General features: G+C 42.0%; 1 protein-coding gene across 1 annotated transcript; it reads right to left on the reverse strand.

The window, feature by feature from the left end:
- Nucleotides 1-1,467: 1,467 nt before the first annotated feature.
- LOC133018192 (glutamate decarboxylase 1-like) lies at nucleotides 1,468-15,325 on the reverse strand. Its single transcript, XM_061084511.1, has 15 exons — nucleotides 15,250-15,325; nucleotides 13,260-13,316; nucleotides 11,177-11,314; nucleotides 9,890-10,132; nucleotides 8,759-8,849; nucleotides 5,038-5,150; nucleotides 4,768-4,883; nucleotides 4,273-4,352; nucleotides 4,105-4,159; nucleotides 3,870-3,986; nucleotides 2,883-2,947; nucleotides 2,724-2,802; nucleotides 2,478-2,627; nucleotides 2,202-2,309; nucleotides 1,468-1,731 (listed from the first exon to the last, which is right to left on the reverse strand). Exons 1-15 carry the CDS (start codon nucleotides 15,323-15,325, stop codon nucleotides 1,468-1,470), a joined length of 1,752 nt encoding a protein of 583 aa, XP_060940494.1.
- Nucleotides 15,326-16,025: the final 700 nt, after the last annotated feature.

Here is a 16,025-nt window from a genome sequence, read left to right on the forward strand (position 1 = left end):
ACAGGAACTCTTTTTTACATAAAATATCCCACTGAGCTCCTATAACACTGAGAATACAGGTAATATGTTTAACAATAAATATATTTTATTACAGTAAATGCATTAGGATTTAGACAGATACAACAATCCCTTCTTGCCAGTCTCGAGAGGAGAGTACATTCCCACATCCTAGTGCTTCTCTCTAAAAACAAAAGACCAGCACGACTGCCAAAGGAATATATATAGACATCATTCTTAATCTCATCAGAAGGCCAGTCAGTAATCCCAAAACATTCAGTCAAAGAGACCAACAATCACAGAAAGAAACACACCATATAAATTGCATCGCAGTCGAGGGTCTTAATAACATTTTACAAACACCTATAATCTATAAGAAGTTATATATTTATATGTATTTATATATGAAGGACAATGGATTGCTCTGTTCCCGACTCACTTTCTTTGGCTGACAAAATCACGATAAATAAACTTTACTCGAGTTCCTGTGATTACATTTATAAATGTATTACCATGTAATACGCATAAAGATACATTTACAAAAAAATACCTGAATCTGCAAACAGTGGCAATGCAATACACATTTGTACTTATATATAATAATCAAATATTAATATTTGAACAATGCTATAAACACATATGGCCATCACATGATTGCATGAAACAGAGAACGAGCCAGCGTTGTACAGGTTTGATGTTGTCACAGACTGGGGGAAAGCTGCAGATATCTTAAATCTTAAATTTCTACCAGGGAAAATATTGCAGACTGTGGATCAGTTGCTGGAGGTGAGCACCTCGCAGATTATCATACTTGGTACCTATGGTTTGCACATTAGCTTATTTTAAACACAGTGCTAGCCTACAATACATAACAGGGCCCACTCACTCACACACACACACACACTGCTTGAGGAGCTCGGACAAATAGGTCGGTGCACAAGATTAAATATATATCCACAGTTGAAAGCACCAATGATTCAATTGTGTGTAACAAATGCATGATACAGCAGAATTATTATTTCTGATATTTTGTAATATTTTGATCTGTGCTTTTCTCTCTTTAGTCATTTGATCACACTCACACACACAGACATTAAAGGACAAACCTCCTTGGACGATAAAAGTAGATCACACACACACGCGCACACAGACATGACAAGATTCCACAGCACACACACACACACACACACGCACACACATTAGAGTATGTAATTTGTACCTGGAACTTTCAGATATTGGTTTAATTATTTTCTCTATAGAAGGAATTATATGGGAGAGTTAGAGTCTCTCTCAGTGCCAGTTTCTCTTCATTTGGAGAAACATTCAAAATGCTCGAGGCAGAAGAACCGAAAACACGTCCTATCATTACTCTGCCTGCAGCACTGAGTGTTTCACCTCACTGATTACATCTTACATATTGGAAATATCACTGATAAGAGACCAGCAGGGGGCAGCAGCGATTGCTGAGGTCTACAGGTCGTGACCAAGCCTCTCAATCTCATCGGTGAGGAAGTCGATGTCAGACTGGGTGACCGCGAGGTTGGAGACGACCATACGGAAGAAGTTGACTTTATTGCCCTGGGGTTGGTAGCCCACCATGACGGTCCCTGACTCCATCATCATGGCCTTGATCTTCGGCGCCACCTGGTGGAGTTTTTCTCGCCGCTCTTCACCCTCTGGCATGCCTCTCAGGCTGGGTGGTATGAACCAGAAGCAAACGTTGGTGTGCTGGGGCTGAAAAAAAGAGAAATAAGAAAGAAAATGAAGAAAGATGGAAGCAGTGGGAAGAGTTCAAGAACATCACGTTTTCTATGTTCGCTAAAGGTTGGTAATCGCGGTATCCTCTGGTCTAAGCCGCGTCCACTGCCTGCAAATACTAGAGGCCGACCTTTCTGTGACTCGCTTGCAAACATCTGGCTATCATCTCTACTTCAGAGGTGTATATCTCTACAGCTGGAGACTCTAGTCGTATACAGTGAGCATGGACATGGTGCACGGAGGCAGGCAGCTTGGTTAACAAATTAAATTATGTGTTTATGTGTTTATTCTAGTTATTTTTTTCTTGACATAAAGAGGATTCCAAGAAAGAAGATAAAAAGTGTTTTCAGAAACAAATAACCAACCATACCTTTGATTACCTATACATATTTCTGTTATTGCTCATGAATCAAAAGAAGTAGAGTAGAAAATTAACAAAAGCTCACCTCTCCATCAAACACCATCTCATATCCCTCCCTGTTCTTGATCTTGTTGTACAGGTACTGAGACAGCTCCAGACACCTGTCAATGTGCTGCTCAAACCCGATGGTGCCCTGCAATGATCACAACAAAACACGTTGTTAATGAAGTTACATCATCTGTTTTATGATTAACACTGGGAACATTCCTTTTGGCCTGAAGACATTTTTGTATGTTGATGAAAGGATGTTTGTTCAGATTAAGCCGATCTACGTGTGTGCATCCCCTCCACTCCATCTCACCTTGGCCTTCCACATCAGCCAGAACTTAAAAATGTCGACGTGTCGGCCGCACTGGATGGCCTTGTCCCCGGTGTCGTAGGTGACGTCGTACTGTTTGTCTGGTTGGAACAGGTAGCCAGCGCACATGGAGTTACATCCTGCCAGGATCCCCTGCACATGAACACAAAGCACACATCCCTCATTAACCCTCTGTTCTACCCGCTCACCTGCTCACAACATGTCAGCACCAGTGTGTGTTTTCCGTACCTTCTCTCTGACCAGGATGGCAGAGCACTGCAGAGGCACGCCCATCATCTTGTGAGGGTTCCATGTGACAGAGTTGGCCCTGCAACGTTTCATCAACATCTTAATAAACTGATATAGATTCACTGACAGTTCAAAACCCATTTGTTAACGTGTACTAACCTCTCAACTCCACTGAGCTTATGACGATGCTTCCTGGACATCAGCAGTCCACCGCCCCATGCTCCCTGAGGAGACAAGACACTTACTGTTACCGACAGACCAGGACATGGTGTTACTATTATAAAGCACTATATTGCTTTGGGACAAAATACATTTCTGAAAAGCATTTGTTTTTTTATGCTTAAGTGGAAAAAAATTCCCAGAAAACTGCAGGTACGCTTCAACTCTTAGTTCTTTGAAACCAATGCAGTGCCGGTTCTAAACCTGCCTGTTTGGAATGAGTTGTTCTCTGTTCCTGTGTTAAAGCTCCAGAGCTACTTCAGAATTACTCCTTGTCATTAGTGACATCTCCTCAAACTGTTCTACAATAAACTGTCCTTTTGTTTTGTGTCTGCTGGATTAAACTGAATCAGCTTTATTACTGTTTAGGTTTGTGGTTTACGTATACATTTGAATTATTTACTTAAGTGGTGTTATTTTTTCATACATTGAATGTTGACTATTGACACAAACTTCAGACCCAATTACAGTATTCTACAAAATAAAAGCTCTGAAATTCAGTTCGATATTAACAAAACTAAGGCAAATTGCCAAAGAAGAAGGGATTCCATGATTGATGCTGCCATAAGAAGATAAGCACCTGTGACACCCGTGAATATTTGTGTCAGGCAACGATATGTTGAAATAAAAATAATAAGGTTACCATTTTGATCTGGTGGGGCAAAGACTATTGGCCGCAGGCTGCTAGTTGCAGAGCTCTGTTGTAGTTAACCTGAAGCAGCATGTTCAACCCAGACTAAAAGCCAACTGTTACTTTTAATGTAACTCCTTTTCAACTCTTTTTTAAAGGTTCTTTTTTGTATTGTCAATTGGTGTTTTTCTTTTAATATTTTATATAGAGCCCTTTGAATTGCCTTGCAGCTGAAATGTGCTGTAAAACAAACTTGCCTCGCCTTGCTTCTACAATCAAACATTACAGCGACTTACATCCACGTGCAGCCACAAGTTGTACTTCTCACAGATGTCAGCGATCTCATTGATGGGGTCAAATGCACCGTACACGGTAGAACCAGCTGTGGCGTTCACGAACAGTGGCACGCAACCCTGCAGAATCAACACACGTACAGATTAAAAGGAGAAAATCTTGGTGGGTGAGTGAAAAACAAAGAGAGATTGATTCAAAATAAATAACAGCAGAGAAAAATGTAGGGAAGACCCTGACCTTCTGTTTGGCATCAAGGATCTTGGCCTCCAGATCTGCAGGAATGACTCTCCCCCTGAAAGAGTGCAGAGCCGTGCATCTCTATCATGACTCTATACTTAGCATACACATTTTTCATACAATTTATACACAGATTGTGGCTTTAAATTCCAACAGTAAATCCTGTACCTCTCATCTGTGCTCAGCAGGATCACATTCTCCGAGCCAAAGCCCAGAGCAGCGCCGGCCTTCTTTATGGAGTAGTGGCTCTGTAGGGGGACGCACATTAGGACAATAACTCAGCGCTCCTTGAAATAACAGCTCGACTCACGGAGAGCAGAGATTTTGTGAACTAATTGCTACACGAGCTTTGTCTTACTGGCTGCCATGGTGTCAGCTGTGCAATTCTTTACCGACAGAAGTAGATGTGATAAAAGCGAAAAAACGAATCCATTATAATAGCCAATGGCTTGATTCAAATAGACCCACTGATTACTACAGGACTTCTTCAATGGCCTCAATCTGCAGTCAATGAAGCATGGCACCTACTTTATTACGATACTTAAAATTATGTGTGTGTGTATGTGTGTGTGTGTGTGTGTGTGTGTGTGTGTGTGTGTGTGAGAGAGAGAGTGTTTTTGTGTGTGTGTGTGTGAGAGTGTGTGTCTGTTCATGGTCACGTACATGCTCGGATGTGAAGAGGACGAGCCGGGGAGCAGCAGACATGCCCTTGGTCTTGACCTCTGGGAAATACTTGTAACGTGCGATCATCACGCTGTACATGTTGGAGATAGCGCCCCCTGTTGAATAACGAGACATCACATTATGCACCATGGACAGCAGAAGGTACACAATTATAATATTGTCATTAAAGCGATGTAAGTTCATTGTCTTGTTTTGAAAAGTAATTATATTGTAATTACTTTGGATATGGGTGCAGTTATAATGACTAACCTGGTGAAAAGAGGCCGTCCCCCTCTCCGCTGGGCCAGCCAACCATCTCTATCATCTTCTTCAGAGTCAGCTGCTCCATCAACACAAACACTGGAGCAATCTCATAGGTGAACCTGTCAATCACATCATTCATGAAGCAACGCGTCAGTCAATATCAACACAAAGCTTAACATGTACTTTATTTCTTTTTATTTTATTTTACCTTATTCTAGTTTTGATAGTGGAAATTTCTCTGACATATTTAAGGTTTTGATTCTTATTCGTTTTGATTATTGTTTTGGTTTTGTGAAGAACTTGTTCCTGTGTTTATCCATAAATGTGCTTTATCCATAACAATTTAATTATTATTATTATAATTATTATTAACTGCTTGAATAAAAGAAGGATAAAAGAAGATTATTACGCACACACTGGCAGATTAGAGAGGCCAAATATATATACACACACACAAACACACACATTGGTTTTTCGTTAGCTCTGCGATAATTCCATCCACAGAGCACAAACTGGAGCTGGTGCTGACTGGGCTAATTAAAACGGGTCTGATAGGAGCAGGCAGCAAACATTCATATTCAAATGCCTCCTAAAAATCACTCAGTAGTTTAATTAAAGCACACAAAGCTATGATGACTATCTGTCAGCCCTGCCAATCTCAATGGTGAGCCTGAATGGGGCTGATTTGATGGTTGAGAGGACGTGTGTGTGTGTGTGTGTGAGAGAGAGAGAGAGAGAGAGACAGAGAGACAGAGAGAAAGGGAGAGAGGGAGACAGAGTGTTTTAAGTAGATAACAGCCTCCGTTGGCCCCAAAACACAGGTATTGAGGAGAAGACTGTGATTATCAGTGTTACTTTCAAGAGAAAAAGGGAATAGATTAAAAGACAATAACCAATGTGTCAGAGAAAAAAACAATAAAATAACTGGTCCATGAACGACACAAGTAAGTAGGTTAAATGTGTCACATAATGCCTGTGAGTCTTGGCTTTGGCTAACTGACAGGGCATCTCACCGCACACACACACACACACACACACACCCTCAGGACGGATCCCTGTTTACCCTGTGTCTAATGAGGCCAGTTACACAACAGTCCCCCAATGCCATCAGCCACCACCACCGTCCCCATCTGAAACAACAATAACATTATCTGTTCTCCCCTTTAATTCCTCTCCATATCTTTAACAAGGAGTGAAAGAGTTGGTGGTTCTGGTGGCGAGGAGGATGGATAAAAAGCTGCGAGATGAAGGAGCATAAAGAAACCACGGACGACGACTTAAGAAAGAGGAGGGGGGATGTGGAAGGAGAGCGAGGAGAGGGTACAAAGAGGACACAGGACAACAAGAAGAAAGGAAAAGAAAAGAAAGGAAGATGAGAGCAATGATTGAGGAAAAAAAGATGGGAGGAAAAACACAGAGATGAATAAAAATAGAAAAAGGAGATTTTTCTTCTCTAATTATGCCTGGTGAGGATTTGGCTATAATAGTAGCTTTTGTTAATATATCTGACTATGACTACTGATGATGGACTGTGGGGATAAAATCACAAAGTCAAAATGTGTCATTCTGCAGCCCCCCCCCCCACTGCACCAATTTCAGCATCATGATGATTGAAATATATCTATTTTTAAATTAGAATTATGCTTCATATGAGGAGCACAATAATATTTAATATCCTGCTCGTCTCACGTATTCAAATTCATGCCGACCACATCAGACAACCTCTTTAAAATTCTCCTTCTGTCTGTGAGTCATTTCACGCCATAATGACAATAATGGTGATCATTATCGCAATCAGAGCCAATCACTGGTCTTTTCAGGGTGAAAATTACCCCTCAGTCACCTGCCCGTCTCCAGGGACGGCCCCTAAATGCCCTTATTATCATCATCAAGGGCACTCGATGTGTGTGAGTCTGTGTTTGAGTGTGTGTGTGTGTGTGTCTATGTGACTAGCCCTTTGACCCCAACCACAATCTCCTCTCAGCCCCTCAAAAGACCACTGGGTCACTCTGTATCCATGGGGACAATGGAGCCAGAATGACTCTCCGCGGGGAGCTGCGGCAGCCAGTTTCCTCCGTGCGAAAGGGTTTTCTGTGCAGCCGGAGGACATTGTGTATCAGTGTGGGGCCCAGCTGGCCTATCTGCTAAGACCAGCTCTCAATGAGCCTGCAGTCAATGGACTGGAAACCCTAGATGCTGTATCTGGGACAGCCAGAGCTGGTGTGTGTCTGTGTGTGTGTGTAAAAGTCATTAAGAGAGTGTGCGTGTGTGTTTGCCAGTGTGTGAATTCAGTGTCCCTTTCTCTTGGGGCAGTCTCCCAACCAGGAGATGAGATGGGAAAGTTTCTACTAGCAGGAGGGTGGATTCCTAAGCTAATGTTTTGAGAAATGGGATAAATTAAGTGTCTCAATTCTCCTTCAGCTTTTGGTTTATTATCCTCGGGAGAAAACGGCAGCCAGAGTCGCTGAATGCTCAATTTGTGTATAAAGTCTATGGTCTACTACCTGCTGTTTTATACAGTTTCCTGCTGTCTTTGCAGCTCCATGTCAAGTTGTACCATGAAATTCCAGGATGTTACATGTTTGAAACCGTAACAAATTAGTTTTACTCATCCATTGACTGATTCTACTTTGTTTGTTTTAATGCTGTAATTTTGCCTTTTTGTCCGTGTGCAGCTCAGACCTTGTGATTGTAATGAGCTCTGTTGATTTTGCTGTCATGCTGATTTCTCTCTCAAACATTAGCGATCTGAAACAAAGACTCAATTGATTTACATGCAAAAAATACCAAAAATTCTCTGGTTCCAGCTCCTACATTGTGAGGATTTGCTACATTTTCTGTCTCTTGTGCAGTCGCTGTTATATTTTCGTGTTTTACATTGTTGGACGCACGAAACAAAAATGTGAGGATATTAAGCATTTTATAGACTGAAATAGTCAAGTAAAATAAACAAGGAAATAGTTGAGAGATTAATTGATAATTGAATCATTAGTTGCAGCTTTTTAGAAATAATAAATGACTGAGAGAATGAGGTTAGGGTAACGATTTGGTGAATTAAGGTTAAGGTTAAGGTAAGTGTTTTATTTAGGTAAGTAGAAACTATGGTTAAGGTTACAGTCAGTGTCCAGGAAATCAATGTAAGCCAATGTTAGGTCCTCTGAAGTCAGGGAGACACGTCTGTGTGTGTGTGTGTGTTTGTTCTGTACTGATATTGAACAGTAGTATTATTATGATGTCCCTCAATCTATTCTAGTCATTACAGAGTTATAGCTTATTTGCAGCACATGCATGTGTGTGAGTGTGTGTGTGCTGAGAGTGTGGGTGATGTTAATGTGGTCCATGCCCTCTATCAGACTGGGCCACCATGTAACTGTGACCTTAGATCAATATGCAATCTAACCACCCCTGGGGCTGGGCGGCTTCCGATATACAGTACACAGAGTGGCAGCCCATCGTCTGTCAACACACGCTCTCTACAGGACAAGACAAACACTTTATATAACTGCCCTGGGAGGCTGCTGGGACCAATGGTGGAGAGAGCTGAGGGAAACACCATGAGCGACCTCCCCAATAAATGTGTATGATGATGACTGCAGGCTGTTTCCAGTGGCCTACAAAGGGGAAATCTCTAATGTCCTCTCATGACATGTAGGGGTGTTCCCCCTGTATAGATGACTGTGTTATGCACAGGCACACTACAAATGGAGCAGCGTACTGTATGACTTACATGTTGGTGTTGGCGGTGGAGGTGAGCCACTCTCCAGCCAGACCAATGATGTCCAGACCAGAGGACAACTGGTTGAAAAAGCGTGGGTGACCTAAACACAAAATAACACATGGTCATAAATATCATGATTGTTATAAAGAGAAAGCAATCAGGAGGACATGGAGAGGACACATAATTATGTAAAGTCCTCTAAAGCTGACCCCTTCCTTCTGATTGTGAAAATAACCTTATAAAATAAACATAATACGAATGTGTGCTTTCACTTTTTATTCCTTCGGCCAAACCTGAAACCTGAGGGATGTGACATAGCGAGCTCAGTGTACCATAATTACACCGGTAACAAGGCTGCATGACAGCCATTTACACTCAAAGGTGCTTGCACACACAGGCCCGGAGCCTAAATGCAGTCATGGATATATAAGCACCTTGTTGGTGTATAGTGCTGTGTGACTCACATTATAAATGTGTGCTTTGTACGAAGTCGCTTTAAATAGCCTATATATTTGAAATAGGAAAAGAAAATCTTATACCATGGCAAACAGTTTCAGCACCAAGGACAGCTCTTCCCTCGCCCACAATTTAATATAAGAATGAGAATAAAAATAAGTATAAGAAAACCTGACGTCTCAATGTGGGAAGTGACTTGTAAGTGTGATGTATGAAACCCACGGGACAGTTTGAGCGCTGACGTCTCTAACGAAACGGGCCGTGTTAGGATCCCCTCAGGCGACACATGCTTTAATAAGTGGGGGGGGGGGGGGGACAGGAGGATGTCAAGTGAATCACCAGGGAGGCAATGAATTATCCAGACATCGTAATAAACTGTATACACTGTCTGGAAAACAGCTCCGTCCCTCGGGGTTAGTGATAAACTCACCTGTGTACAGTTAAAATCAATTCACATCAAAAGAGACACAATTGATGTTTTGGGGGGAAATTAAATAGGTCCACTGTCAATTATCATATTACTGGAGAGGTAAATATCATAGAATTACTGTGAGCCTTCTATTTTTGTTATGTTTTATACAGTAATGTGCATGACTGTATCATGGTTAAAATAAGGCCAGAGCTAAAGTCGTCTCTCTAATTCCCATTCCCAGCTCATTATCTGCTGGTGGTGCCTTGACCCACCTGTCCGGACGCCATACTTGAGCGTGTCCCTGCAGTCCACCAGGATCTGCTCCAGGGACTCGGGCTGGTCGGACAGCTCCAGGTTGAAGCCCTCCATGCCCTCCAGCAGCTGGTGAGGGTGGTGGAAGTCCAGCACCTTGGTGGAGCGGTCGAAGGTCTTCTTGACGTAGTTGGTGAGGATGTCGACCACCTCCAACAGAAACTGAATGGTGGGCTCCTCTCCATTCTTGGCCGGCAGCAAGTCTGAGGATTGAACGCAGAATTTAAAAATACTGGGCCGATTATGGAGGCCTTGTTTATGAGTCAGTCTGTTTAAGGGAGTAGCTTTTAGAAAGCTGTTCCATTTAGTCAATGTCTCAAGATTCAAAGAGTCCAAGATCCTTATTGTCATTTTACTCTTGTACAATAACATTGTTAGAGGCTTAAGAAGTTTAGTCATTTTTAAAGATGGTGGCCTACGTTTAATAGGCCAAGAATTTAACAATCGTAAAATGTATTATATGGAATAGGAAAAGTGTATAAATAACAGCCCCATATGGTCACAAATTTTTTTAGATGATTAATAATCATTGATTTTACAACTTTTTTACAATAAAGAATGGATACATAGAACAGTCAACATAAAGAAAAGCAAGATCATCATCCTGTAAAACAACATTTTTGATGAATAATTGTTTTAATTTTCAGTGGAAAAGAAAAGAAAATGGTCCAAACCAGTGCACGTTTTGAACCCAGCCCTACTAGCCAATATCAATTGACTATATTGTAAATGCATTTATAATACCTCCCCTAAGACTTATAATATTTTACAAATATAAAAAACTAAATAAGGTTTTTTAATTCTTTGGGAGACATTTTACATTTAATAATTTCACTTTTGTCATTCATTATAAGTATTTCACTATGTGAGATACATCTTTTAAAAAAGCACTCAGGTTTTATAGGCTATAGGATTAGGTTTTTTACGTGGTTATAGGATTGGCAGCTATAGCTTTTTACTTAGCTACAGGTTTTTACGTAGCTATGGCTTTAGGAAAGGTTTTTAAGTAGTTATAGGTTCGTACGAAGCTATAGGTTTTTACATAACTGTCGGTTTACACATGGTTATTATAGGTTTGTTCATAGCAATGGTTTTTATGGCGCTAAAAGTCCTTGCGTAGCTATAGATTTGATAGCCATAGGTTTTTACGCAGCAACAGGATTTTAGGTAGCACTAGGTTTTTTAGGTTTTTACATAATGTGTCGTTTTTTTAAGTAGATATAGATTTGTTTGCACTTGTCTCTTACCTCGTGCGAACAGGTTGGAGAAGTCGGTCTCGGTGTGGCGGAAGCCTGGCTCCCGGTCACTGTTGTCACACGACAGCAGATTCTTCTGGCCTGTGAGCCTTCCCTTCTCTTCCATGCTGTTGTTCTTCTGCAGGAACCCTAGGGTGTTACACGGTGGAGGGCAGCAGTTATCACCAAACACCTCCATCCCACACACGTAAAAACGTTAATTATGAGACCAAAAACATAAAAGTAAATTATATTATAGCTAAATAATAAATGTCCAAATATTCTGTATTATTTATATTAAATGTAGGTGGAGGGGCAGCTATTCAAATGATATCTGTGTTATCTAAAGTCAGCTCCTGCTGCTCTTATCCATTCAACAGAAATGATTTTCCATTGGAGGCCAAACTTATATATAGGCCACATGTACACACCCACACACCCACACACAGACACACACTCTCAAGCAATAGGCACCACGTGTTAGGGGTGGCCGCCCCACCCTGTGTGACATCACGACCACTCCCCGGGTCAGGAAGCACCCCCCCCCATCCACCCAGCATCCTCCTCTGTCCTCAGACTGAGCGGCTCAGTGCGCAGGACAGCCCGCGGAGATGATCCATGCAGCCAATAAACACACAGCCCATAAAGAGGGCTTAATGAAGGATGTACAGAGCCCCGGAGCAGTCTGAGGCCTGTCTGTGAGCCGTTTGCGTTCGCAACTCCGTGATCGATCCATTTTCTGCATATAGGCCCCTCAGTATATCTGCGGAATAATGACTGGGCCTAATCGTGCGCAAAAACGTGGCAAAGCCCCACGCTGTTATCTGTAGAACACTTCTCTCTGCTTCCTTCACTGGAAACTCTATGATATCTTGCTCGTTAAATTCTAGATGACACCCTCAAAGATCGATAGACAGATATGAGACCCTCATAGAAACAGATAAATATTTCCATTTCATGTCCCTGCAGAACCAATCAAAATCTAATGATCAGATTCCCAATCAGAGAATATCAAACATATTCGATCCACACGCCAATAAGATATTAAGATTGATCATATCTATGGCATTCATCTTCAATGTGTAAGAAATCTGATCTAGCGTTAAATCAGGGGCCATAAAAGGGCCACAATTTACACAGAGGGGCCAATTATATGTCCAACATCCATGTACAACTCCTGATTCAGTAAAGTGCATATTTAAATCAATCCTTGTTTTCTGTTAGCTCCATTTCCTTAATTCAAAGCATCATTGGATTTATTTTAGAAAATTGTTCCTTGATCTGATCAATTCAAAAAGCTTAGAAATAAAAATTCTTAACAAATGGCCTTATGTAACTGTAGTATTGTTAATAGTAAGTAATTATTTAAAAGCACTGCTCCTGCTAAAGAGAATCAAATTGCTTCAGATGATGGATCTGCTGCTCTCCACTGTAATATGTTAATAACAGTCATTTGAAGATAGGAGAAGAACCCTCCTTTATTTGCTATTTTATTTAATAGATGCTCTGGACCGCATAACTCATATTTCCAGGCTTGTCTCCTGAATTTTTTTTCTCCCACTGATGAAAATGAAAAAGACATGTGGGGTTCAGAGGGGGTTGGGGGTCTTATTACCATCAGACCTACAGGCTAATGTCCACTGACCTTTACAGGATGAAAACGCAAAGTGACAGTCGTAGATCAACCTGCTCTTATCTTGGCCTATAATTCAGAAGGCCTCAAAATATAATAACTAATGAGAAATAAACTGTCCAATTTCTAATCCCTAAAACTTCCTTCCTCAGAACTGCTTTCATGATGTGACTATGTTGAGTTGTTGTCTATAATGTGTCTTTCATTCTCTTTCACCTCTTTCAAGTCTCTGTTTGGTGTCTTTCATATTCCTTTAAAGGGCTTCATACAAATAACAATTATTATGGCAATAAATACAAAATAATAACCATGAGGAATAATTTAAAACGACTATATAGGCCAATCAAAATCTGATTCTTCCCAGACACTCTTTTTTCTGGGATGTCAAAAGCAGTAAAACACAGCATATAAACAGGAAGTTGCGTAAGGCGGCTTTGGCAGGGCCCCTGCGCAAATACTTACCACAGATCTTCATCCCCAGTTTCCGTGTGCATCCGTGCATCCACGCATATTCGTTAGCTAAAACAGAATGAACCTTTTAAGTTTTCATCAAGAGCAGGCCGCGGGGATTACACGCAGATCATCATGGGATGGATAAAGCCATACACAGCAGCACATGTGGAGGCGTGATGCGCACGGCTCTTGGCCAGGTGTGTGACGCAAGAACACTCTGATCGTTTTGCCTATAGATTTTTTTTTATTTTTTGTATCCATACACCCTTTTTTTTATTTACCACTGAGCATAAGGGGATGAGTCTGATAACATTTCCGATTTAGGTTCAATCAATAGGGACCGGCGGTGGCTCACACACCCAGCCAAGGGGCGGAGTGGAATTAACACCCGTGAAATGAGCTCACGGAGGAGGGCAGGAATTAATTGAGTGAAACACGGCGTGTGACTGGAGCGAGCTGGTAATGTCTGTGGCCGGGGAAGTATATAGCAGGCCAGGTGCAGAAACTTACTGTATAGTGGCCACACACACACACACACACACACACACACACACACACACACACACACACACACACACACACACACACACACACACACACACACACCACAGAGCCGAGCGTGGACATGCGTGAGATGGAGCAGAAGAAGCGTAGAATAAAATGCAGAGCGCACCTGATGGAAACTTTCAAAACAAAACCAAGGAGCCTATCTAAATGTACTGAAGCGATCATCCTGAGAGAGAGAGAGAGGGAGAAAAAGCAGCTCGAAGTGCTGAGGCCAATGCATACACGCAGACAGACACGCACACACACGCACAGACACAGGAAGCCGCGCCAGGCATGAGATGGAGCGTGGCGGAGAGATAATGGCAACATCCAGCAGCAGCAGCAGCAGCATATGAGCAAGTCAGACAAAAACAAACATCTTCTTCTTTTAATGGGCTTTCTCTTCACATTTCAAATCACTCTGATACTGTAGAGACATGTATTAGCACCCAAGGGCCACAAATAAATACAGGCTTAAAAAATAAATAATACTAAATTTAACGAGGGGAAATTCATGAAATTAAAAGTGAACTCTGGCCCCTCAGGCAGTACAGCTCATTTCCTTTCTAACGTTAGGCTGAAGACAAAAAAAAGAAAGAGCCTGTAATTGTTTCGCTGCGTTGCACTGCAGATGGCTGCTCAAGTGCACCATAATGGAGACGATTTTGCGAATGCGACAAAGGCTTAAAATGATGAATTAACCCATGGGTTAATGTTCCTATAAATAGACTCAGGCACGTTTTAAAAAAAAAGAAATGAGCTGCATAGGATTTCTACGACGCTAATCAATACAATCCGAGGCTCTGAAGGCCTAAAACGTTCAGAGATAAGGCGAATAATGACAAACATAAATCATCATAGAATAAAACCGGCGGGATTTGAAGGAATTTGACGAAATCATTCGAAAGAAATCACCAGCAGAAATGCGCCGGGGCAAGATATTCACTTATCAAGAAATGTGTTTCCGTGAAATGCATTTCTTCTGTAACATTATCACCATCGCGCCCAAGGACCATTATAAATATCGTTGCCTTCGGTGCGCGTAAATTCTGCGCCGGGTCCACAGCCGGGCGCGCGCCTGCTCCTCCAGACCGCGACAGGCAGCTGTGATGGCTCTGTTTTTAACCGCAATGATTAACGACAGAGCCCGCACGGCAAATGGCCCGGGAGAGAGTCGCTTTTATCAGACAGAGAAGGAGGGGAGAGGGAGGCAGAGAGGCAGCCACAGGCGGAGAGGTGTGTGTGTGCGTGCGTGTGTGTGTGTGTGGGAGGGGTGAGGGTGAAGCCTCCTGGTTGGCAATAGCACTGCAGGAGAGTCCCTGAGCAAGGCACCGACTCTCTGTCCGCTCCAGTGACCCGTTTACGCACAGCCACGAGCGCTTATAACGAGAGTCGACACCCCCCCCGGGGATGGAGGCAGGACCATCAACAGAGGGAGGAGAGGGGCCCTTACTTGTGGACGGAGGTATTAAATTGGAGGTGTTGGGGTCCTGGTCCCCGCCGGTGGCTCTGGGTTCAGACGTGGCCATCAGTCCTCTGTTATCTGATCTCGAGCTGGAGGATAATTCAACTGCAAATAAAACGGTCCAAGGTTAGGGAAGACCAGGCCGCCTTACACAATTAATACATCTTTATAGCCTATATATGTTTGAGTTATTACAATGAGTTAAATTGTTAGAGGAGGGTGAATGATGAGAAAATGATGTGTGCGTCCACGGGAACGATTTATTCCTGAGGGATGGCTGGGTGGGCTGTGAATCAAAGAGCGCAATGTGGAGAGGATTGCGCACGACGCACAAGCAGATACGCCCTGGATAAATACGTATGGTGAAAACATAATGTATATATGGGGGCTTTCCTTTTAGAAACAGCAAATCATATTGACAAATCCCGCTTTACAAAAACAAAAGAAATGAAGAAGTTACCAGGTGGCTGAATATGGAAAAAAATATAGGCGGTATTTTCTACAGTAAGTTGCTCATTGGAGACAAATATATTTAACATATTTATCAGACAAATCTGAATTTATCTGTCATAAACACACACTCATAGATGGCAGGTGATTTTTTTTATATTTTATAATTTAAAACCGACTGACTCCCCTCAGCCTGTTTTGGATGAGATGTTGGTCGAAAAATTTATTTTAATAATATATGCCAGAGAAGCCTAATCACCCCCTATTGTAAATAAGATTGGTCAATGCTATTTAACCACAATGTCCACATAAAT

Source organism: Limanda limanda, chromosome 13, assembly GCF_963576545.1.
Source record: "Limanda limanda chromosome 13, fLimLim1.1, whole genome shotgun sequence".
In the NCBI taxonomy this organism is placed as follows: Eukaryota; Metazoa; Chordata; class Actinopteri; order Pleuronectiformes; family Pleuronectidae; genus Limanda; species Limanda limanda.

Excerpts from the sequence above, each read along its gene's own strand:
- LOC133018192 (XM_061084511.1), bottom strand. The coding sequence starts at position 15,325 with ATGGCCACGTCTGAACCCAGAGCCACCGGCGGGGACCAGGACCCCAAC. Across the intron at positions 5,151-8,758 it reads TCCACCGCCAACACCAACAT|GTTCACCTATGAGATTGCTC; the intron begins GTAAGTCATACA and ends TGTGATTGACAG. Across the intron at positions 4,353-4,767 it reads TCCTCTTCACATCCGAGCAT|AGCCACTACTCCATAAAGAA; the intron begins GTACGTGACCAT and ends GTCCCCCTACAG.